The following is a 22,711-nucleotide window of genomic DNA, read 5'->3' as shown; positions in this document are numbered from 1 at the left end:
GGCGTCTGAATTTAGTGAAGTGGAATAACGCCTTAAGATCAAATTCACGGCACACCAGTCGGCATTTTTCATCCAATATAAAAAATAAGGCTATTAGAAGAACTATAATTCTTCTTGTTTAAGAAGTTGTACAATATTATTTATTTTGTTTCCAAGGAATCTTAAAACCATGCAATGGTCCCACTACAGAAACATCTCCTAGAATCTTGCCTATTCTAATACCTATTTCTTCTCCTTGTATATCCATTTATCCATCCAAATATAATTTATCCACTTAGGCACAAAACAAGGAAAGCTTTGAGGAAAGCTACTTTTATCCAAGTGAAGGAACATCCCTCAGGAAGCGGTGAAACAGAAGCTAGTTTTAAAATGAAAAAAATATATTAATTTTAAAATATTTTATTAACCAAACACATATAAATATTATTTATGAAGATACAAACATACAAATTATTAATCAGTAGGTACTTATGTAAAAGATTATAGTTCATAACTAGATCTATACCTACATAGCATACAAGAGACCTTAGGAGACATCAATGACATTTAAAACATTTGATATCTCGACTTTCAACTACAAAAACAACCACGCTATCCGTTCATACATTGCTTATTTCAACAGAATTTAAACAAAAATAACAATATTACTCCACAATTTTACAAAGCTTGTTCTCCTTCAACTGTTTCTTTCAAATTAAGCAGTTCAAACTGTCCAGTGCCTTTTGTTTCTGTTCTGACCATTTCATCCAAGACTCTGAAGTTGCCAGGGTCAATCAAACATATTATATTAGCAGTGCCAGAGTCCCAGTTCTCTTCTTCAACACTCATAGCTAGTTTTACAACTTTGTCCTTAGTCTTCCTTGCATCCTTACCTGTTAGTAAAATTCTTACTCTCATTTGAGCTCGCTCAAGTGGAATCTCTTTCTTCAATAGCTGTATAACATCAAGTGACTGTTGTTTAGCACTTTTGTTGACATTTACAGAGAAATGGATATCCTTCATGGCTTTTTCAATGATTGACACTGGATAGGGCCTCTTTGTTTCTGGATTAACACACTTGTCGGCCACTGTTGTTGCAATATCTTTGAATAAAGAATCAATTTGGGAATGCCTTTCTTTATCAGAGACTTGCAATTCACCCTTCTCTAAGATCTCTTTACATATTTCTGTTTGATCTTCTTTACCAAATATTTTCACCAAATCCTCTTTTTTAGCAACCTGTCCCTTTGAGACATTTGTGAAGACAGTGTGCGTTTGCAGAACTTCATCAATGTCTTTTTCTCTAAAACAAACAATAAGTATTAATTAGTATCAGAAGCATTTACTATAGACGCTTCTATAATATTTATATCACTGACTCACAATTTGTTGCGCCACGATACAACCTTATTCCTGTAACAAGCTATTTCAAATCTCTTACCACCTTTCTTTAACCTTACTATAGCGACATTCGTTAAACGTATTTGATTAGTAGGAGTAAATATTTTAGACATTGTGAGAACAACTGTTACCCTTTACAAAATAATACAGTGGCTTTTACTGCAAGCTTTTACGGATAAGAATATGTTTATAATAATTGCAAATAAACAAATAATTTGCAAATAAACCATAGGTACTGACAAATTTACAATTTGTCTGTCAAATCTGTCAGAACTCAGAATATTTTTTTTTACACAGTCAGAAAGAGACATTGACAGAAAAGTGACAAGACAGAATATAAATCTTTTCTGATGCTTTTCTGTGGCAGTGTGGCAGTACCAAGAGGGCTGTACTGTGCTTCAGGGCGACACCTTATGTTACAGTATGTATATACCTTACACTCGTGAGTCACACACAGTGGCTCACATTGGCAGAAACTTACTTAAACACCGCTTACCGATTAATGTGATGCATTTTCTATTAAAGGAAAGATGTGTCAGTTTGGAGTCGACGCTTATTTGTAATTTAAACAGCTCACGCCCGCAGTGTTCTCCGCATTCCAAGGGACTAGGCGTAGAGTAGCCTATTTGTTACCTTATTTGTTAATCTGAGGATAAATACATAAGCTATACCTACCTAGTCTTGATAATTTTCGTCAAAAGCTATTCCATAGTTACTGCATGCGCGTAACAGAGTAACATATTCGTATTTGTAAGGAATATACAAAATTATGAACATCTCTCACTTTTATTCACATATAAAATGTATACTTAGATCCTTTTCCTGAAGATCCTTTTCCATTAAACAGTTGAACGTTTAATGGAAAAGGATCTTCAAAAAATTCAAAGTGGACAAGATCTTCAAAAAATTCAAGACGGACCAACGCTACTACTATTTCAATCTAGACTCCATTTAAGTCAGTATCTACTTAAAGAAGAATATTTAAACAGCCTTGATCAGAATTTTTAATTTAAAAGTGAGTTAAAAAAACGAAATTCGTTTATTAGTTTAGAAAAATAAAATCGCTAAGCATGGCAATGCCACATACAGGGGCTGGTCACTGCCGTACTTGACTAGATTTCGGTAAAAAATTTAGAAAAGCGCCATCTGCAATCCTCTTCCTAAAGTATTTAATATCTTCAAGTGATAATAGATGGCTCTTTAATCAAAAATTAACTTCCATAAAATATCACTAAAATTATTGAAATCTAAAAATTATTTTATATATTAGTATTACGTAGGAAATCTATCAATTATTTTTATTAAATCTGTACACTATTTTATATACATAAATTATTTTTCTATAATTATTTTTTTGGTTGGCAATAAACCGTGCCAACTGCCAATGCTGAAGTTAGAATTTGAATTTTAATGGCGAGTACAGTACATACAATTTGTGTGTTAAGTTTTCGTCCATTTAAGTGTTTTCTGCTGTTGACTTGCGTTGATTTGAGTTTTACTCATCCGCTGTGTTTTCGGTGAATTAGTGAGTGAGTTGAGCTGTGCTCCTCTGTTTCATTGTTTCACATAACTTGCGAAAAGACGCCATTAGTGTTTAGTATTATTTGCGATAAAGACGCCTTTTGTGATATTTGTGAAATAGACACTGTTATTGTGTTATTAGCGATTAGAGACGCTTGTTTGAGTGCATATAATCATGCCGAGGCGGTGCGAATTGGGATGTTCACACAACCCGGGTAAGTGCTTTCTTTATCAAGTTCATAGTACCTAGGGCCCGATTCTGTTAATAGTATCATTAAGTTATTAATATCAAAATTGAATAGAAATTAAATCGCAATATCAGTTTTAACCATTTCGGGCATTCTGCTACTAATATTTATAAGACCAATCGTATTCCAACGACATTCGATTGGTTGCTATTGGTCTGCCGTTTTGGTTTATAGGTACATATTACCATATTATTCTTAGTCTATATTGCCATATTGCCTCAAAGTCGTGGTGGCCTAGTGGGTAAAGAGCCAACCTCACAAGTATGAGGGCGTGGGTTCGATTCCAGGTCAGGCAAGTACCCATGCAACTTTTCTAAGTTTGTATGTACTTTCTAAGTATATCTTAGAAACCAATGACTGTGTTTCGGATGGCACGTTAAACTGTAGGTCCCGGCTATCATTTAACATCCTTGGCAGTCGTTACGGGTAGTCAGAAGCCAGTAAGTCTGACACCAGTCTAACCAAGGGGTATCGGGTTGCCGGGTAGCTGGGTTGAGGAGGTCAGATAGGCAGTCGCTCCTTGTACAGCACTGGTACTCAGCTGAATCCGGGAATTATTCCCCTCTAGCTGTCCTCGGGGTGACAGCCGGTGTCTTCCAGTTATCACGGGGTGACAATTTGTGCCGACTGTTCCTTTGAAAACTGACTAGGGGACAAATGGAAGTCTATTTCTCAGTTGTCAGGGTGACATGGTTCCTTCTTCCTTCCTAAGAAAAAAATGTAATTACCATAGATTTCAGGTTTTTATTTATTATGTTACATAGAATCACATAAAAAATATATATATTATTATTTTAACTAACACAATGTCAACAGGCTTACAAAAATCGATTTTTATAGTAGTTAATACTACTATAAAAACAAAACAACATTATGTTTCCTATAATAGGCACAATCACAGATAACTTTAATTAATACTAATCACAGATAATCACTAATGGTTAAGTTAAAAGTGCTTATTAGTCGCATGCTTATTTGTAACACAGTTTGTAATCTTGTTAAATTAAATAAAATTAAGAAAACGATTGGTGTTAATAGAAATTAATAATATGTGATGTACCTATTAAAGGAAACACAATGTTGTTTGTTATAAGAAATAAAACCTGAAATCTATGATAATTACATTTTTTTCTTTGGAAGATTCTATGTAGCATAATAAATAAAAACCTGAAATCTATGGTAATTACATTTTTTTCTTTGGAAGGAAGAAGGAACCGTAGCAAATGTCACCCCGGTGACAACTGAGAAATAGACTTCCCATTTGTCCCTCTAGTCAGTTTTCAAAGGAACAGTCGGCACAATTGTCACCCGGTGATAACTGGAAGACAATTCCGCTATCACCCCGAGGACAGCTAGAGGGACTATTACTACATAGTATAAAACAAAGTCGCTTTTTCTGTCATGTGTCATGTTGTATGTCCCTATGAACGCTCAAATCTTTAAAACTACGCAACGGATTTTGATGCGGTTTTTTAATAGATAGAGTAACTCATGAGAAGGTTTTATGTATAATAACATCTATTAAATAATGGAGAAATACTGTTACCCGTGCGAAGCCGGGCGGGTCGCTAGTTGGGAATAATTCGAATCGGTTAGACTGGAAGCCGACCCCAACATAGTTGGGAAAAGGCTCGGAGGATGATGATATTGCCATATTGCAATCGTAAATCGTTTGCAGACAATATGATTCATTATTGAATCACAGAAAAGGATAAACACGTTTATTTAAAAGAAAAATAGTGGAATGCCACATACGCTTCAATCGTAATTGAGTCGTGATTGGATCTCAGTCGGATGTGAATCGCATGTCGCTAAAGTAAAATTAGCAGGGCAGGATTCTGCGCAATTTTTCTTTGAAATAAACGTTTTATCCTTTCTGTCATTCAATAATGAATCATTTTGTCTGCAAATGATTTACGATTGCAATATGGCAATATAGACTAAGAATATTATGGTAATATAGACCAAAATGGCAGACCAATCGCAAACCAATCGAATGTCGTTGGAATACGATTGGTCTTATATTAGTAACAGAATGCCCGATATGGTTAAAAAAGCTGTTGCGATGCAATTTCTATTCAATTTTGACATTATTAACTTAACAGAATCGGGCCCCAGAATCGTGCTCCTGAAAGCTCCTAGTCATCCGGATAAACTTGTCATCACGGGAGATACCAACTCAGTCAATTATAAGGTTGGGCGTTTAGAGAAACACAGTTCCTTACGAGTAACCATTTATTACTGAATCCCATATGAAATGATACATGATTTAATAAGATAGACATACATAGATAGACACGCGCACACATACATAGGTAATAGGTATTCATTCATACATACACTATACAATATCAGCATACAAACTTCATATTTTTGTAATTTATTTTTCAGGTGTGACACAACATCAATTTCCACACCCAGAAAAGAATCCTGAGTTATTCAAAGCCTGGGTTAATATAGTTGGTGGAAAACTGGAGACTGCAGATGATATCAAATTTTACAGAAAGCGAGTCATCTGTGACATACATTTTGCAGACAAGTTTAAGAATCGCAACAACCGTTTAAATAACATAGCTGTTCCTACTCTCCATCTTCAGGGTAAGATTTAGATCTTTATTCTTGAACTAGATCGCAATGCCACCTACTGAGTTAAAATTGCCATTAAGAAAACAAAATTCTTAATTATTCACAATTAAACTGAACTGAAATCTTTTAGGCCACCTGTTTGCAGTATATTAATATTTAATTGGATATAAAATGCAGTTCATTCACCCCTTAACCAACTCGGTGAAGGTTGTTGTTTAGTGGGATCTTAGACTTGTTTTTACTATTTCCAGGTGCTCCATCACAAGATGCTCATATGCCTCCTGCAACTCCACATATACCAACTGAACTTCCTATGCCTGAACATAATATATGGAATCTGCCTTCTACATCAAAGCAAATAGTCACTGGTACGTAAATGCTTGGCTACCTACATTCTCAAATTATGTTTAACTAGCTGCCATAATTAAATACTGCATTTTTTATAATAATAATCCCCATGGGGCCACCTTGACGTGATGGGGGAAGGCATGAACGCTTAAAGAAGTCAGTAAGAACTAGACGACCCTGTGCCAATTGGTAAACATGAGGTACCATCAGAAAATATAGTCATAACACCTCGGCTAACCCTTTCCAACTAACGGTCCCAACTTCCCAACTAACCTTCCCTTTCCCTTTACCTTCTCTTCAGTGTCTGATAAAATATATATCTTATTACTTTAAAATATGTACTCTGCAGTCACCTTCTCTCTTTCACCTCTTAACTTTTCTTTTTCTTAAGTTTTAAAACATTGCTCCTAATATAATTTAATGCGACTACGAAATAGAGTAATAATACCCCAGGCGGGTACCGGAGCTAATCGCGATGGAGAATCCCGCCCCTTTGTATTCTGGGTGGGGCGACGCTTTTAAATTTCATTTTTTCATAGATACCTTTAAGGCCACCTGTTTGCAGTATAGTAATATTTAATTGGATATAAAATACTGTTCATTCACCCCTTAACCAACTCGGTGAAGGTTGTTGTTTAGTGGGATCTTAGACTTGTTTTTACTATTTCCAGGTGCTCCATCACAAGATGCTCATATGCCTCCTGCAACTCCACATATACCAACTGAACTTCCTATGCCTGAACATAATATATGGGATCTGCCTTCTACATCAAAGCAAATAATCACTGGTATGTAAACGCTTGGCTACCTACATTCTCAAATTATGTTTAACTAGCTACCATAATTAATTACTGCATTAAGTAATATGTAACTGTTGTGTAGTCATTACAAACACACTTCAACTTGATTTATTGTAATGACAATTTAGGTTAATAATCCTCATGTAACTCACACTAGTAATTTTGATGTTTACAATGACAATGGTGAATTATTATTATTTTATTTTCAGCTGCACCTCCCAATGCGTGTGTTATAGCAGCAGAACATAATTATTGCAGTAAACATGGTATACAACAAAGACGGAAACTTAAAGGAGACAAAAGTAAGTGCCAATGTAGTTTATACCATAAGATATCCAAAAATGTTTATACATAGGCTACTTTTATCTGGGTGTGGAAAGTAGTAAAGTAAAAGTTTTTTTGCAGAAAAACTGAAATCAACTTCATCGCTGGAGAATGAATTAAAGATTTCAAGATTCCAAATGAAGAATTTAAAAACCGAAATTATTCGGTTACGTAAACGGAGTAGTAGTTTGAAAGAAAGATTAGCCAGCGTTGATAAAATTAGCAATACAAATTGTTTAAAAAATAACGAGAAATATGACAACTGCAGCAAAAATATTCACAAACATGCAGTACACCCAAACTCACAAGAGAGCTCGTGGGCGGAGGTTTACTTTAAAGGAAAAGTTTTGTCTCTCTCCATGTACAAAAAGAGTCCCAAGAGTTATACTCTTTTATATAAATACTTTACATTGCCCTCTATAAAATCATTAAAAAGGCTTCTTGCGAAAATTGAAATAGAGTCGGGCTAAATAAGTTTTATTCATAAAATGAGAAAGACTGTGAAGGAATTAAGTCCAGAAGATCGCCTCTGCTGTCTTATTTTTGACGAGATGTCAATATCGCCGCAGATCCATTACGACGGATCTAAGGATAAATTAAAGGGATTCGCTTGGCGTAGTAAAATTGCTGACCATGTTTTAGTTTACATGGTCAAAGGATTAAAGAAAAATTTAAACAGCCTGTTGCATACTTTTTACAAATTCTGTTAACAAAGCAGAATTAAAAGCCTTGACTATAAAAGTCATTAAATATGTTCAGGGTACAGGGCTTAATATTTTGTGCACAGTGTGCGACCAAAGCACAGTAAATGTCAGTGTAGTGAATGAAATTATTGAAGATAGTAGAATAAAATTCATAAAAGAAAATAAGGAATGGAGACATGATGTAATGGAAGTAGGGAAATCTAAAATTATCCCATTATTTGATGTCCCTCATTTATTGAAAGGGTAAGAAACAATTTACTTACGAAGGACTTAAAATATTTCGACTTCGAAGAAAAGGTTGAAAAGACGATAAAATGGGAATATTACCAGAAAATTTATGAAGCGGACAAATTACATGGTGAATTAAAAATATGTCAGAAACTAACTGATGAACATATTTATGTGGAGAAAATAAAAAATGAAGGTCAAACACGCAACCCAAATTTTAGCCGCAGTGTTGCTACAGCTGCAGAACATTTATCTGCTAGGGGCGATTTATCTAATGAGTGCCGCCAAGTAATTACATTTACCAAAATGATGGACAATTTATTTGATTCCTTAAATTCAAGCTCATTTAATATGATACATGGAAAAATGTATAAATGTGGTGTTAGAAACAATTCTCCTCATCATGAATTATGGGAAAATGCCAAAAAGGTATTAAAATCAATAAAATTTATTAAAGTTAAAAAAGAAAAGGAAAATAAAATAAGATTAATTGAAACGAGTTCGGTACCTTCAATAAAAATTTTATACGTACTATTGAGGGCATGCAACAGTTGTGGAAAATATTATCCCAAAAATATTTATTTGATACAATGATGACCAGAAACTTTAACCAGGACCCACTGGAAAATTTTTGGGAACATTAGAAGTTTTGGGGTGAGGAATACGGCACCCAACACAATTAGCTTTGAAGGTGCCTATAAATCACTTCTTTTAAATAATTATAACTCACCCCATTCACTTAACGCTAACTGTGAAAATGATGACAATGATTGTCTTCAGACATTGAGTTTCTTTTTGGAAGACAAACTTTTAGAAAACACTTCTAATGTTCCCAGTAATGAGGTTCTACCATTTCAGCAAGAAGAAAATGACGAAATTGAGGTGCCTTTTATAAATTTAAATTCTGAGCCTGCTGATGCTGGTCAGGCCAATTATGTATGTGGGTGGGTGCTGGCTAAATGTTTTAAAAAAGTTGCTAAATCATGCAGGCACTGCAAAACTGAACTAACTGGCGACAGTCAATTAAAATCAAATAGTTATATAAGGGCAAAAGAATATACAAAAGGAAAACATTGTCTGTTGTATCCCAATATAGTGGCGGAAAAAGTTTTAAAGACATACAAAATATTGTAGTAGAAATTTTGAAAAAGAATGTGCCAAAAACTAAATTAAAAGAAAAGATAAAAATGTTTTTAGACATATTTGTGGATTATCCTTTCACCTGCGATATCCACAAGATAGAATTAAGAAATGTTTTGAAAACATTACAATAAATATTTTGGTATATAGTTGGTGCCGCTCAATTAATCGAATTTTATCAGGTAAAATCCAATATCGTGATGAGGATGATGAAACTAAACTTTCAGCACAAATTTATTACAATAAACATAAACATAAGTAAATATGATTTTTATTTAATTCCAGGTCGCCTACTAAGTACTTTCTAAATGTTCCTACATAACGTTGTTCTGTTGAGTTGTAGTAATCTGTGTTGTATTTCCATATTTCAATAAATAACTATTTTCTACATTCTGTGGCTATATTTTGTAAGTACGTACGTATGAACAAATTCCCTAGAATATCTATAGACGGTTATTCGTCATCTCGACACACTAAACTCACCACGAATGTGTCGAGTTGGTGAAACTCAAAATTTGTACATTTATCATGTCGTCAACTCGCCACGTCAAGATTTTAATTCGTGTCCAGTTAGTGAAACTTAGATTTTATCACTTTTATGTTTTCGCCAAGTTTGGGAATCAACTTTTCGCGTTTCAAACGTTTGCAAAATGGACGTTCAGTGGCCGATGATGTTTGTGACACAATGTATCCAGTTGGCGAAAACATAAAAGTGATAAAATCTAAGTTTCACTAACTGGACACGAATGAAAATCTTGAGTGGCGAGTTGACGACATGATAAATGTACAAATTTCGAGTTTCACCAACTCGACACTTTAATGGTGAGTTTAGTCTGTCGAGATGACGAATAACCTGTAGACAATACTGATGTATACATGTGTGTGAAATGGGATGTACGCACACATAAACAATTTGTTTCGGCAGACGATACCAGATGGCGCTTCAAAAATCGTTTGAAGGTTGCAGAAAAAAATCGAAGTGGGTTCTCTATTCCCAATCTATTTACTATACTCTATGGCCACATAATAGCCTATGGTTATGGTTGACAGTTTGACAATTGACAAACTAACCTAGAGCCCTTAAAAATTATCAATTTATCTGTGGTTGTGCTGTGTCAGACGCAACGCACGACGTGTATTTCTAGAGAAGTTGGCCGTCATTTTGTTATATTTGTGTATTTTATCTGCGATTTTATGTGATTAATCATTAAAATGGCGAAATTAGTTGATATATACAACAGCGAAAAAGAACCTGTGATAAAGAGACGGCAATTGCCGTTAACTATCTACGAAAATCTAACAGTAAGTGGTTTCATGCACTTTGACATTACCACAAGCGTAGATTATTCATGGATAGTATTATTGAAAAAGAATCGGTCACTCCTACCGTAAAAAGTAAACAATGTTTCCGAGTACGATGTTTTGATGATCAGCCGAATTTTACATTGCAGTTATGGCTGTGACAATTTATCAAAAGTTCATTGATTTCATTCAATGTAATGACGTCTTGCAGATGACCTTATTTTGCGATTATATTCCTTTGTTGAAATCTAACGAATTTTGTTTTTGTTTCCAGATGATCATGGATTTAAACACAATGGGTCTAATTTGTGACAACCCACAAGTAAAAGGTCGCGAGTACGAAGAATTCATGCGCAAATATAGAATCCTAACGACGGACGAACTGAAAGCAGCGCTCAGAGTCGATGCTTCTGATATATTTAATGTACTAAATCAAAGCATTCCTTGTGTAGGCTGTAGAAGAAGGTACAGTACTTATTAAACATCACGCCCAGTTTGTTTAACAGCTCCATAGTATGTATTATGATATGGAATATGAAATTGGAGTTGTTAGTTATCATATTCTCCTATTACTTGCATGTTCTAGCTTAACATTGGGAGAATGCTGCAGCTGTCATTCAAAGATTGGTGCATAATTTCATTATTACTGATTTGAAATTGATTTGATTTGAAAAACGCATAAGTAACTTATAGGTACTGTATCTATCTGATAACAAAATGTCAGTGTGCAAACTCTGAAAACAGTAATTCACTATCAAGATAACCATAACCTATAGAAATCTTAACCTGTGCACTTAATATTAAACACAGCACAGTGCATTTAATGTTAAAGTTTCATAATTTATCAATTTTAAATATAAACTTAAGCTGACTTGCACCATTTCAATTGCTCAGAAACATTGTCTTGTTTAACCCGTTGTATGCTGGTACTTGACATACGCTAGACACAATTGATTTTCTATTGTTCTATAATAAGCGGCATACGTGCGGTTAAATATTCATACTAACTGACATAAGCTGAAACAACAAAAAAAATACAAACCAGCATTCATGGACACTGTGAACGAACGAAACTTTTTTTTCCCGATCATCAACAGTGTTGACGAAAGGAACGAAAGGTGTTAGGAATTACCCGAAATAATAAGTAGCATTCGTCAACGAAAGGTGTTAGGAATTACCCGAAATAATAAGTAGCATTCGTCAACACTGTGAACGAATAAAACTTTTTGTTCCCGATCGTCAACAGTGTTCACGAAAGGGTGTTACCGAACGGGAATAACCCGAGTCTCGTCATATATAGGATCACATATAACTGCACTAGATGTTTGGTGCAGTTCCATCTACATACTGGGGGAACTTCTTCCTGTTCCTTGCAATAAAATGTGTCCTTTCTCTACATTATCTGTGTATTAAATTGTATTTTAAATAGGTTTAAAATTTTTGAGAGTATAAAAAGTAAATAATGGCTAGCACATCACAGCAATGTGCATGGCACTACAATTAAAAAACATGACCACTTTCCATTCTACTATTTATGCAAACAGGAAGCTGATTTTCCAATTAATACTTAGTCAGTTTGACGCCTTTTATGCAGCTAGAATGCACTTGAAGCCGCCTATAGAATAGAACTGGTGTAATTAAAAAATCTATTAATAGAACATCCAATAGATAGATAACAAAAAGAAACAATTCAATAATTTTAGAGGTTATCCTTTACATATTTATGTCACTTCTTACAATCTAAGTTTGAGTAGACATGAAAACCATCCATGGCATTCAGTTACCCAGAAGTAGCGATAGGACATCTCATAGGCTGTGCAGTTTTCAATCCAAAACTACAAAACTGATTCAAATTTTAGTTTAGAGCCCTAGCAATGTCGTTTACATTGGGACTTTTCACCCTCATGCGTAAATTATTCTTATGGGTTGTGGGTAAAACTGCAGACAACAGATAGATTTTGTATAACCTAGTTTTCATTTCCTAAATTATTAATTTAGCATATTTAACATTTTCTATTATTTTTCAGTGTGGAACGCCTTTTTTATCAGCTATGTAAATCAGGACATCCCACATTGGATCCATTGGTGCTGACACCAGATGAGATTATGACTATTAGAGAAGACAAAATAATACATCCACAGTCCCTAGCCACATTATTAAACGGTCACAGGTATGTGTTGCTTTTTATTTATGCTTGCCAAAATTTATATTTTGTAAAAACATTCTATTTTACAAGATGGTTACATTGATGTTACTCATTTTATTGCATGGTAAATAATTTGGATGTTAAAAGGTCTAACGCAGCAGTTCTTTTGCGATATTGTTGTTAAAAAAATAATGCAGTTTACTTATAATGGTTTCAAGAATGCTTAACATCATGTCAGTTATTCTTTTTTCCTGTGAGCTTAATTCAAGCTTTAATTTCAGTTCGGGCATCGAGTGTCTAATTCTCAGTCAGCCACGATGGAAGAAGTCCCAGCGATGTACGCTACATTCGCTGGAGGCGGGCACAGCCCGCGGCTGGGGCGGGCAGGGCGCGGGCGCGGGCGGGGCGGGCGGCGCGGCGGGGGCGGCGCCGTGCGGCTGGGGCTGGGCGGCGTGGGGCTGGGGCGGCCGCGCGGCCTGGCGCGCCGCCTGGGACGCCATGCGAGCCTCCGCCCGCGACCACGTCACGCTCGTACACTTCAACACGCTACACGATACGCTCCATAACTATTTAAGAAAACACCGCTTCTGTGCTGATTGTAAAACTAAGGTAGGCTTTTTGACCATTGATCCCTATGTAACTTAAAGTTTGATCTCTCTCTGGTCGTGTCGGACTTCCATCACATCGAGCTATGAGAGTGACGGGATAGAGAGTGCACCAGTGTCTGCGCAAATGGTTTTGCACTATCATTTGTCCTGTGCAATTAGCTTATCTCCTTATTGTGACCGGCCGCAATGGCTGAAAATTGGCTAGAACGCCATTATAATGTATTATTATTGAAACTATACATTACATCCAGGAGATCGCCTAGCCAACCCAAAAATTGCTTGCATCTTGCCGGAACAATTATGCATTTTATCAATTAAAAAATTGTAAGTGCACATTAAATAAACATGCAAATAACTTATGTAACAAAATATTATCATTTGCTGATAAACTTAACAGGCAAATAAAACTTATCAATTATTCTCAGTTCTTTTGAAACTATAGAACTAAGAAAAATATAACTATTAAGTATTTAATCAAAACTAGTTTTCACTTTTAGGGAGTACTTATCTGTTGGTCCTGGTGCAATTGGTAACATCTTTTATAGCTCACAATTCGATCACATCATATTATGATAGCATTATCTAATCAATTGACATATTTTCATGTTTCGATTTTTGATTAAATTCGTAAACACTAGGTATGCTAAGTAACTGCTCTTGCATTACACAATTATTTACCGAGAGAATATAGTATTTTCTAATTATTGGATCGCTTTTGACAATGGAGAGCAAAATGACGAGCGGAGATCGCATAAGGAAAAATCTCCTAAGTAGCACTGCAAAAAGGCGAGTTCCGGGAACGAGGAACGTTCATGGCTACGCCCCCCATGTCTTTAGAACCCGCCTATCTTTTGTAAAACCAAAAATCTACGACAGATGAATCAAGGAACTACGCGCTTTATTGCTACTCCGCTCGTCTATCCCTCGTCCGTGCCTTTCCCACACTTATCTCGATTTTATGTTTATATTAATCTATCCGCATGCAGGTACTGAGGGCTTATCAACTGTTAGTGGAAGAAAAAGAACCACAGAAGGAGAAGGGGTACGTTGGCGCACTGTACGGTGGAATCAAACGTTGCCTGCTCGACAAACACCTGCACCTGCAAGCTAAGACTGACTACATCGCGCACCTCATCGCTAGGGCGGAACCGGAACTGCTCGGCAACCATAGAGAGAGACATGCTAAGACACTGGAGATTGCACAAGAAGAGGTAAGCTGGTCAACGCAGTTTTACTCCAATTTTTATAGTACATTCCTCACATAAGACTTCCATGTTCCCAAATTCAACAAGTGTGTTATATTGCAAATTGTGATTGAAGCATCACTAGCTACGCAATTCTAACATAATATATTAATGAGTAATGTTTTGCAGGTACTTATCTGTCTCGGTATATGTATTTACGAGCGACTGCAACGCATCTCCCTGAGGTTACGCGAAGAAGAAGGCACGTGTCAAACGCTCGCAGCCGTCGCAGTGGAAGCACTTTACCGCAAGTTTGAAACTGCTGTCGAACATAAAACCGGTGTGTCAAAACTGCAACTACTGTACGATGAAATCACTCAAGAGGAACAGACCAGGCAACAGAGGAAGGAACAGAAGAAACTCAAACGACGCAAGAAGAAGGAACGACAAGCCGTTGAGAGCAAGTGCAAAGTATGCCACTTCAGCAGTTTCATGTTGTGTCCCAATTTTATTTCATTTTGTCTTACTTATGTAATAATTTTATTTTATACAGGAGGCTGATTCAGAGGAACCAGATGAAAAGTGCCAATGTGAGGAATGCCTGTTAGAAGAACGAGACACGCCGACTGATCTGCTTTCACCTCGCGATTATATCAATAACCAGTGTTACGAAGCCAGTGGAGACGGGTGCCAGTCGTGTCAGGACGATACTACGAACAAACGTCGCTCACCCAAAAAAACAGGCAAGAAACGAACTAAAAACGGTAACCTGTCGCCCAACGAGCATTCCCAAGACTGTGGCTATTCATCCGGGAACAATGGAGGTTGCTGTGAGACTATGTCGGGCTCTTCATCTCTCATGAGTTCCCCTGAAGGCTCAGAGGTGGCGTGTTCCGAAGGATTCTGTAATCACGAGAGGGGCGACTGTTTAGATAAGAACGATAAGACTTTGTGCTCAGGTTTTACACTTTCTCTACAAGAAATGTTAATGGTAAGTTTTCTATTTCAATAGTATCAAGCTTAGTCCCAGGATGTATATTTTTTTCTTACGAAAATATTATTTTTAGGATACGTGTTCATCAGACGAAGAACAGGATACCAGTTATATTCCTATAGAGGAAGTAATGGAATTTAAATCACGTAGGAACATAACAGAAAAAAGACAGGAGTTGCGACAGAACCTTCGGCAGAAATTCGCTCAGCTTTGTGTGAACACGCCGCAGGCGCCGCCGCTACTGCAGAAAGACAAGCAGCCCGCCTAACGGCATCTGCCTGCCGCCTCATTCAACTGCACTTTGTAAACCAGTCATTGTACTAGAAAATGACAATATACTATAACCTGCTTCCATGGTCAGTAGATGAAACTTAATACATTTCTTATAACCAGGAATCCAATTCATACTCGAACTTTTTGTAATGTGATCAGTTTTCTGAATACCTAATAGAATGATAGCATACCAGGTTAAGTTCTTCAGATATTACCTATATGTACTGTCATAACAACTACAGTAAAATTATTGTGTAAATGAATACTCAATACTCAGCATTGTTTCAGTAGTACTTGATGATATGTAAGAAATCAGTGCAAATATTGAATAGACTGATATGTTATGTTCATGTGAAGCAATTTTGGAATTTGTAGATTCTTTTGATGAAATCCATATAAATTGAATATCATGTGTTTTTTTGAAGTTGACATTGAAGCAAGACGTGGATGTCGTATAATTTATTATTTTCCTAAATTGAATTAATTTCTATAAATAATAATATGGCATTTTATAATAGATCCGTATCATGTATAATGTAACCATAATGCAATAGTTTAGAGTAAAGATGTTGGCGGGTTGCTGAATATAATATAGCTAATAAATTTCAATTGAAAAATCATATGGGTGTTAAAATCTTACTTGGTAACATTGTGCCTAGCGCTGAGACAAAATTGCAAGTGCATGTTGTTGAATGATTCCAATAAAACAATTGATTGACTGGATAAAAACCAGCATTTAATATATTTACTATTTAAATTGTTAGAAAGCTTAGTAATGAAATATTTAAAGTAGCATTTTTTGATCAAATTATTTTATTTCAATGCTTTATGTGACTCAATATTATGTGGTACATGATGAATTATTGCTCGTTATCAAAAAAGCTTAGAAAAGCAAAGGTCAGGAGTTACCTTGGCTGTTTCGCCATTGTTATTAAAGTCGGAAAACATTTGTAAACTCAGTTTTAAATATACTATATAATACAGTGATAAAAAGTTTTATTTCTATTTACATGTTATACCCAAAATTATACACTTAGTTCATCCCAGTCTTGTAGTTGTAGTTTGGAAGTACTATTTCTTCATCAGGATTTATTTCCCATTTTTTTATTAAAAATAATCATCTATCTACATTAATATTTGAAAAGTTACATCTGTCCAATACAAAGTGTTGCATTTGTTCCACCAAAACCAAAAGAATTTTTCAATGCAATTCTTCTGTCTGCATTCCAAGGTTTTGATTCATTAGCAACATAATTCAAATCATCAACAGGTTCCTCTAAATTGATTGTTGGTGGTATCACTCCATGATGGCAAGCTAATATAGTGAATATGGCTTCCAAATTACCAGCGGCACCTAGCAAATGCCCATGAGCTCCTTTTGTTGAGGAAACCAATATATTTGAACTGTGATCTTGAAATAGAGTTTTTATGGCTGTTGCTTCTATACCATCTCCTACAGGAGTAGATGTGGCATGAGCATTGATGTAGGTAATTTTATCTGTGTCAATGCAGCCATCTCTCAATGCACGCTTCATTGACAACACTGCCCCACTCCCATCATCTCTTGGGGCAGTTATATGACTTGCATCTCCAGATAAGCCATATCCTAATATTTCTGCATATATTTTTGCATTTCTGTCTAATGCATGCTGATACTCTTCTAAAACCAAAATAGCAGCACCTTCACCCATGACAAAACCTTCTCTTTTCTTGTCAAAGGGTCTAGAGGCTTTAGTTGGGTTATCATTAAAGGATGTGCTCAGTGCCCTTAGGCGACTAAATCCTGCAATGGCAAGAGGGCTGATACAAGCTTCTGCACCTCCACACACCATGACATCTGCATCCCCATTTCTAATAAATCTAAAGGCATCACCAACAGAGTGTGCACCTGTGGCACATGCAGTAGATACTGCATGGTTTGGACCTCTAAAACCATACTTAATGCTTATGTGACCCGCTGCCATGTTTGGTAAGATTCTTGGTACAAAGAAAGGACTGACTTTATTATATCCTACTTTCAATGCATCATTTGTGTCGCATACATCCTTTAAATCTATCATTCCCATACCTATAGCTACTCCTGTTGCCTCTTTATCATGTTCCGATGCTGGCGACCATTTCGCATCTGCCAGTGCTTCTGCTGTCGCTACAAGAGCAAGGCATGTAGCAGGAGCCATGGATTTTAGGTTGGATTTCGACAGTGCCTTAGCCACTACATCGTCTTTCTCTGAAGGGATCAATCCAGCTATTCTACATGGTAATTTAGAATACTCGTTGCCTGGCAGAGCGACTATACCACATTGACCTTTCAAAATATTCTGCCATACCAGCTCAGTGCCAGTGCCGAGGGGAGAGACAACTCCAAGGCCTGTTACAACGACTCTTCTTTTATGCGGAGACTGCGTGATTGTCCTTATTTGATTAATTAGTCTTCCAGACATGATGTAATTTTATCAATGATGTTAATGTTTTAATTTATATATTTTTTCATACAGTTGATTCTTTCCAACTTTAAGTAAATTACTCGGAATTCAATAAGTTTATTCACAAGTAGGCATAATTTAAATGGCTTCTACTTATCTCCATTCATTTCAATTAATTTACAATATTATTTTACATAACTTATTAACCTCCAAAATCCCTCTCATTTTATTTAATAACAAAATCTACAGATTAAATAAAATTTTATAGATCTTCATTTTTTATATTGTGCCCAGGGCTAAGAGACCAAATGAGCCTTGAACCAGATCAGAAATAACCTGCAGACACTGCAGAACATCATAGAAAGAAGTAGAATAAGGGGTCGTGTTTATGAGAAGAGTAAATTGGGAGAAATGTATAATCTAGAAACAGAAAATTAACTTTCCGCCCTAATTTTGACATTGACAAAATAAAAACTGAAGTTTCTTGACATTGACGTTTTCAACTTCAAAAACTTTTTGTTGTTGTTGAAGTTGCTTGGAGAATTCGATGACGATTTACAGTTTTTCAGAAAGAAAAGGTATGTGTGTCAAGCCTGTGTGCTAACGCGTATTACAAACTTGCCGAAGTTTTTGTGTAGGTATAGTTATTTCCAATTACATAGCATTATCAAGCATTTCATTTCAATGTATCAATGATCTCACAGTAGTCACAAGTATTCTCATAAGTCTCTTAAATATTATTCATCATGGTTGTTGGTCTATTAAGCAACATGAAGTTGTTAATATCTGTAGCAGTAGTTACGTGCGCATACTTGTATCGCGAGGAACTGAAATTCTACTATGACAGTTTTTTGAATCCCGTCGAAGATAAACCCGGGATCTTCACCGCAACTAAACTTGCGCAATATGATGGGGTAACGCATAAAAGTCTGTATTTAGCTGTATTAGGTACAGTCTTTGACGTTACAGAAGGTAAAAGACATTATAAAGAGGGTGCTTCATACAATTATTTCATAGGTAATTCATGTTCTGTACCTTTTATACTTTATTTTGTTGTTATAGTATTGGTGAGTTTACCTAATTAATTTTAAAAACAATTCAGGCAAAGATGGTTCAAGATCTCTTGTCAGCGGGGATTTCCAGGATGAAAGCAATGAAAGGGACCATGTTATGGACTTGTCCTGTACTGAAATACTCACGGTTATCAATTGGAGAGATACATTTAAGAAAAAGTATAAACAAGTTGGTATGTATGCAATTTTTTCATGAGTCATTTTTTTACTCTTAAATTACTTTGTATTTTTCATATGTATTCTGTTACCTTGTTCATTTTACAATGAATATATGAGTCACTACAGGTAAAATAAATATCACATTATTTTTCTCAGGAGTTCTGATAGGAAGGTACTATGACGAAGATGGCCAGGAGACTTTCTATATGGAAGAGTTGTTCAATAAAATCCAGGAATGTCAAGAAGAGAAAGAAAAGTCAAGGAAAGAAGATCAGAAATATCCTCCATGTAATATAGCGTGGAGTGCTGATGAAGGCACTAAAGTGTGGTGCACAACATCAAGGTTATTTAATTATTATTATCTTAGAGGGTAGTCAGAAGCCATTAAGTCTGAAAACCAGTCTTACCTAGGGATATTGGTAGTGACTGCCTATCTGACCTCAAACCGGTTACCCGTGCAGTCACTACTTGTAAAACACTGGAGCCCAGCTGCATTTGGTTAGACTGGAACTCAACCAAGCCCCTGAACCTTTGAATACAAAAGTATATTTTTCTACCTCACTTTTAGAGAGCAAAGACATTGACCCTAACATAAAAAAGTATGTGCAAGTTTCATCCTATTAATAGCATTACCATGTTCTCCACTTAAGAACTGCTGAATATTATATTGTTTGAATGCAAAAAATTATACTTGTGTAGTTCTAAGTACATTTTCAATACAATATGAACTTTTTACCTGCTATATTAGGAAATTCCCCAATAACAGATATTGATAGATCTTATTTATGATGGGCAAATAGAAGCACTATAGAAGATCTATAAGCTCTAGACTTTTTTTTATGAATTTTAAAAAATGACCAGCACTCTCTATTGTGTACAAAGGATTGTCTTGACTTTTTATTGCAGAGGTAGGAGGGTAGACACAACAAGTATACAATGTACATATTTGTGTTTAACTCAGGTTTTGTCTTGCAGAACATTATCCAGTTTTATGCTTAGTATTTCCCTAACACACTTATTCATTAATAATGTAATGTTGTTTTAAATTTTAGTGGAGGCATTAAAAGGAGTTGGACTGGGGTTCCTCGACAACTCTTCACTCCTGGTGTGGAAAAGCCTCGCTGTGTGTGCCTGAATGAAGCTGATCAAGGTTCTGCAGGTCTTATCAAAGAATATGACAACTGTCCTAAATCATCTGTAGAGTGCAAGGTTCAAACTTAAAACTTTTATGATAGGAACTATGAATATATTTATTCCAAGCTGAATCTCTTATTTTTTTCTTATAAATAAAAGATGTTATTAAATTGAGTATTTTATTTTGTATGAACAATACACATAAACATGGGAACACATTACCATAGGTAATAAGTCTTTTAGTCTTAATTTCATTAGGTTTCCTTATCTTTATTTGGCAAACAAGTTTCTGTTTGTACTACTTCATCCAATTCTAAACATTCTATAGTTTTGAGAAATACTTGCATTGGTATTTTCTTTCTATTCAAAAATGTTTTGTTTCCCAATAATTTCTTTATCTTAGCCCTGCGCTTCTTTATTTTGTCTTTTGTAAACTGATTACCTAGTTGGAATGTTAGCAGTCTTTTTACTTTCCTTCCACCAATAAGCACTTCAGTCTCATTATTCTGAGCTTTGGGTTCTTCATAAATGGTTTCCAAAGTCTGTGACAAGGATTTTACTTTCTTGTTCAGATACAGTGCTTCTATTTGCTTAGGGTTAGCATTTTCAGTCATAATACGTTTACTAGGCTTCATACAAACCCTACGATTGGAGGATTTACTTGTTTCTGGCATTATCGACTTTCTTTTTCTCAAAACTCGTGAGGGTAATTCAGGCACATGCGATTTTTCTTCATTAGCTTCTATGTTGGGTTCATCAATCTCCATTATATCTAGATGTGCCATCTTATTGGGCAGCTCAGTATCTAGTCTGCAATTTAATGTTAAAATGTATGTAACCAAGGGTATTCAATAGAAATAACGGAATTTGTGATTTATAAAGTGTAAAAAAGCAGCTTACCTAGACGCTTCCATTATATTACATGAATACAGTTCGATTGTTGTACAATTCCGAGGCGATAACAATACATAAGTACAATAAAAACTACTATTAATACTGAAAAAACCGTTTCTTGTATAAGCAAAAATCGAAAGACTACAAACAAAACTAATAAACAGACAGCGCGCCACACGTACATTAACGTAAAGTGGCAAGGGGGTGGGGGGAAATTGTCGCCTGCCGGGCCACAGACTATCCACGGTTAACAGATGATCGGGCACAGAGTAAATAGGTGTCCATTTCGACCGCGCGGCCACCTCATAATTTTTGATGAAACTTTGCCAGGAATTAGTAGTAATTTGTTACTTTTCACTCCTCTTTTCCTGAATTTGTTACAAAAAAAACCAAGCCGCTATGACAAAGAACAGTTGGCCGCTAGAACCGCCACTTGCCGTAGTCATCGACCGTGATTACTCAGAAACTATACAATGCAGATAGACGAATGATACATCAAAAGAAAGGTCTTAATTTGTTAAATTTGTTACAAAAATAAAAAAAGGTCAAAACGTAGATATACAAAAAGTTATGCAATGTTAAGTTTTCAGGTTATGAGTAGGTAAGTATATCACCGTAGGCACCAAATTAATAGAGGCTAATGTGTATAGAAAATTAGTCTTTAATTTGTTACAGCGAAAAAAGACAAAAAAAATACTAGAAAGCAGGTTCAATAATATGTTAGAGTCGATTTTAGTTGGCCGCGCGGACGGCAATATGCCTAAAATACAATTTCGTTTTTCTCGTTATTAAAAGTAGGTTTTAGCTTAATTAAAGTACTAGTCGATGGGTAAAGTAACCTAGTTTGAATAAATATAGCGAATTTAACTGCAGCATTCGTATTTTAGGAGATATTTACAAAAACACAGTGGTATGAAACTGTATGAGAGTAGGGTGTCCATGCATTTTCACATATTCGAAATTTTCGTTATTCACGTCTTATTTTTTTAGGGAGAGTGCATACTTTATAAAAATCAAAGTCACAAATAGATTAAAATTTCTTTATTTACAATCAACACAAAGGCAAACATATCAATGAGGGTTTTCTAAAATGGCAATCCACGAGGTGGCAGCACCGAATCGTCAGGTCCAATAACTGTCAAAGTGCTTATCTTTACTATGAATAGTGAACGATTTTAGTGTTTTTTTTATTTTATAATTAAAGCACTGCATTATTGTTTTACTATTGCGGTTGAGTAAAT

The 22,711-nt window shown here is 35.5% G+C and overlaps 6 protein-coding genes across 9 annotated transcripts; 3 read left to right on the top strand and 3 right to left on the bottom strand.

Moving 5' to 3' along the window:
• Positions 1-383: 383 nt before the first annotated feature.
• LOC110372590 (ribosome maturation protein SBDS) lies at positions 384-1,648 on the bottom strand. The gene is made up of 2 exons (XM_021329401.3): positions 1,363-1,648; positions 384-1,282 (listed from the first exon to the last, which is right to left on the bottom strand). Exons 1-2 carry the CDS (start codon positions 1,491-1,493, stop codon positions 658-660), a joined length of 756 nt encoding a protein of 251 aa, XP_021185076.1. The 5' UTR covers positions 1,494-1,648; the 3' UTR covers positions 384-657.
• Positions 1,649-2,463: 815 nt separating this feature from the next.
• On the top strand, positions 2,464-9,669 carry LOC135117312 (uncharacterized). 2 transcript variants are annotated; one of them, XM_064036291.1, is made up of 6 exons: positions 2,464-3,116; positions 5,541-5,747; positions 5,987-6,103; positions 6,755-6,871; positions 7,093-7,182; positions 9,405-9,669. In XM_064036291.1, the coding sequence occupies exons 1-6, from the start codon at positions 3,077-3,079 to the stop codon at positions 9,539-9,541; spliced, it is 708 nt and encodes a 235-aa protein (XP_063892361.1). In that variant the 5' UTR covers positions 2,464-3,076; the 3' UTR covers positions 9,542-9,669. The 2 variants fall into 2 exon arrangements, 1 of the variants encoding a protein (XP_063892361.1); XR_010276798.1 differs by lacking the exons at positions 2,464-3,116; positions 9,405-9,669 and adding an exon at positions 7,289-7,463 and having other exon boundaries at positions 5,034-6,103; positions 6,755-7,185.
• Positions 9,670-10,366: 697 nt separating this feature from the next.
• Positions 10,367-16,780, top strand: LOC110372619 (gametogenetin-binding protein 2-like). 2 transcript variants are annotated; one of them, XM_049839311.2, is made up of 8 exons: positions 10,367-10,581; positions 10,856-11,046; positions 12,609-12,752; positions 13,010-13,337; positions 14,323-14,547; positions 14,710-14,991; positions 15,074-15,511; positions 15,588-16,780. In XM_049839311.2, exons 1-8 carry the CDS (start codon positions 10,492-10,494, stop codon positions 15,780-15,782), a joined length of 1,893 nt encoding a protein of 630 aa, XP_049695268.2. In that variant the 5' UTR covers positions 10,367-10,491; the 3' UTR covers positions 15,783-16,780. The 2 variants fall into 2 exon arrangements, with proteins under 2 accessions (XP_049695268.2, XP_049695269.2); XM_049839312.2 differs by lacking the exon at positions 10,367-10,581 and adding an exon at positions 10,655-10,775.
• Positions 16,767-18,459, bottom strand: LOC110372616 (3-oxoacyl-[acyl-carrier-protein] synthase, mitochondrial). The gene has a single exon (XM_021329454.3). It carries the CDS (start codon positions 18,226-18,228, stop codon positions 16,933-16,935), a length of 1,296 nt encoding a protein of 431 aa, XP_021185129.3. The 5' UTR covers positions 18,229-18,459; the 3' UTR covers positions 16,767-16,932.
• A 241-nt stretch (positions 18,460-18,700) lies between these two features.
• Positions 18,701-20,746, top strand: LOC110372617 (neuferricin). Of its 2 annotated transcripts, none has more exons than XM_064036290.1 (4): positions 18,701-18,788; positions 19,313-19,456; positions 19,599-19,785; positions 20,495-20,746. In XM_064036290.1, exons 1-4 carry the CDS (start codon positions 18,758-18,760, stop codon positions 20,661-20,663), a joined length of 531 nt encoding a protein of 176 aa, XP_063892360.1. In that variant the 5' UTR covers positions 18,701-18,757; the 3' UTR covers positions 20,664-20,746. The 2 variants fall into 2 exon arrangements, with proteins under 2 accessions (XP_063892360.1, XP_021185130.3); XM_021329455.3 differs by having other exon boundaries at positions 18,743-19,227.
• LOC110372618 (protein PRR14L) lies at positions 20,739-21,681 on the bottom strand. The gene is made up of 2 exons (XM_021329458.3): positions 21,477-21,681; positions 20,739-21,386 (listed from the first exon to the last, which is right to left on the bottom strand). The coding sequence occupies exons 1-2, from the start codon at positions 21,488-21,490 to the stop codon at positions 20,831-20,833; spliced, it is 570 nt and encodes a 189-aa protein (XP_021185133.3). The 5' UTR covers positions 21,491-21,681; the 3' UTR covers positions 20,739-20,830.
• Between the last annotated feature and the right edge of the window lie 1,030 nt (positions 21,682-22,711).

The sequence above is a fragment of the Helicoverpa armigera genome, chromosome 9 (genome assembly GCF_030705265.1).
Source record: "Helicoverpa armigera isolate CAAS_96S chromosome 9, ASM3070526v1, whole genome shotgun sequence".
Classification (NCBI taxonomy): domain Eukaryota; kingdom Metazoa; phylum Arthropoda; class Insecta; order Lepidoptera; family Noctuidae; genus Helicoverpa; species Helicoverpa armigera.
The sequence above is the reverse complement of the archived record's forward strand: the minus strand, read 5'-3'. Positions and strand labels throughout refer to the sequence as shown.

Coding starts and splice junctions, on each gene's coding strand:
- LOC110372590 (XM_021329401.3), bottom strand. CDS start 1,493: ATGTCTAAAATATTTACTCCTACTAATCAAATACGTTTAACGAATGTC. Junction 1,283..1,362: donor GTATCGTGGCGCAACAAATT/GTGAGTCAGTGA, acceptor TGTTTGTTTTAG/AGAAAAAGACATTGATGAAG.
- LOC135117312 (XM_064036291.1), top strand. CDS start 3,077: ATGCCGAGGCGGTGCGAATTGGGATGTTCACACAACCCGG. Junction 6,872..7,092: donor ATCAAAGCAAATAATCACTG/GTATGTAAACGC, acceptor TTTTATTTTCAG/CTGCACCTCCCAATGCGTGT. Junction 7,183..9,404: donor ACGGAAACTTAAAGGAGACA/AAAGTAAGTGCC, acceptor GTTTTGAAAACA/TTACAATAAATATTTTGGTA.
- LOC110372619 (XM_049839311.2), top strand. CDS start 10,492: ATGGCGAAATTAGTTGATATATACAACAGCGAAAAAGAACCTGTGATA. Junction 12,753..13,009: donor ACATTATTAAACGGTCACAG/GTATGTGTTGCT, acceptor CTTTAATTTCAG/TTCGGGCATCGAGTGTCTAA. Junction 14,548..14,709: donor TGGAGATTGCACAAGAAGAG/GTAAGCTGGTCA, acceptor AATGTTTTGCAG/GTACTTATCTGTCTCGGTAT.
- LOC110372616 (XM_021329454.3), bottom strand. CDS start 18,228: ATGTCTGGAAGACTAATTAATCAAATAAGGACAATCACGCAGTCTCCG.
- LOC110372617 (XM_021329455.3), top strand. CDS start 18,957: ATGGTTGTTGGTCTATTAAGCAACATGAAGTTGTTAATATCTGTAGCA. Junction 19,228..19,312: donor TTCATACAATTATTTCATAG/GTAATTCATGTT, acceptor AAAACAATTCAG/GCAAAGATGGTTCAAGATCT. Junction 19,786..20,494: donor GTGTGGTGCACAACATCAAG/GTTATTTAATTA, acceptor TTTAAATTTTAG/TGGAGGCATTAAAAGGAGTT.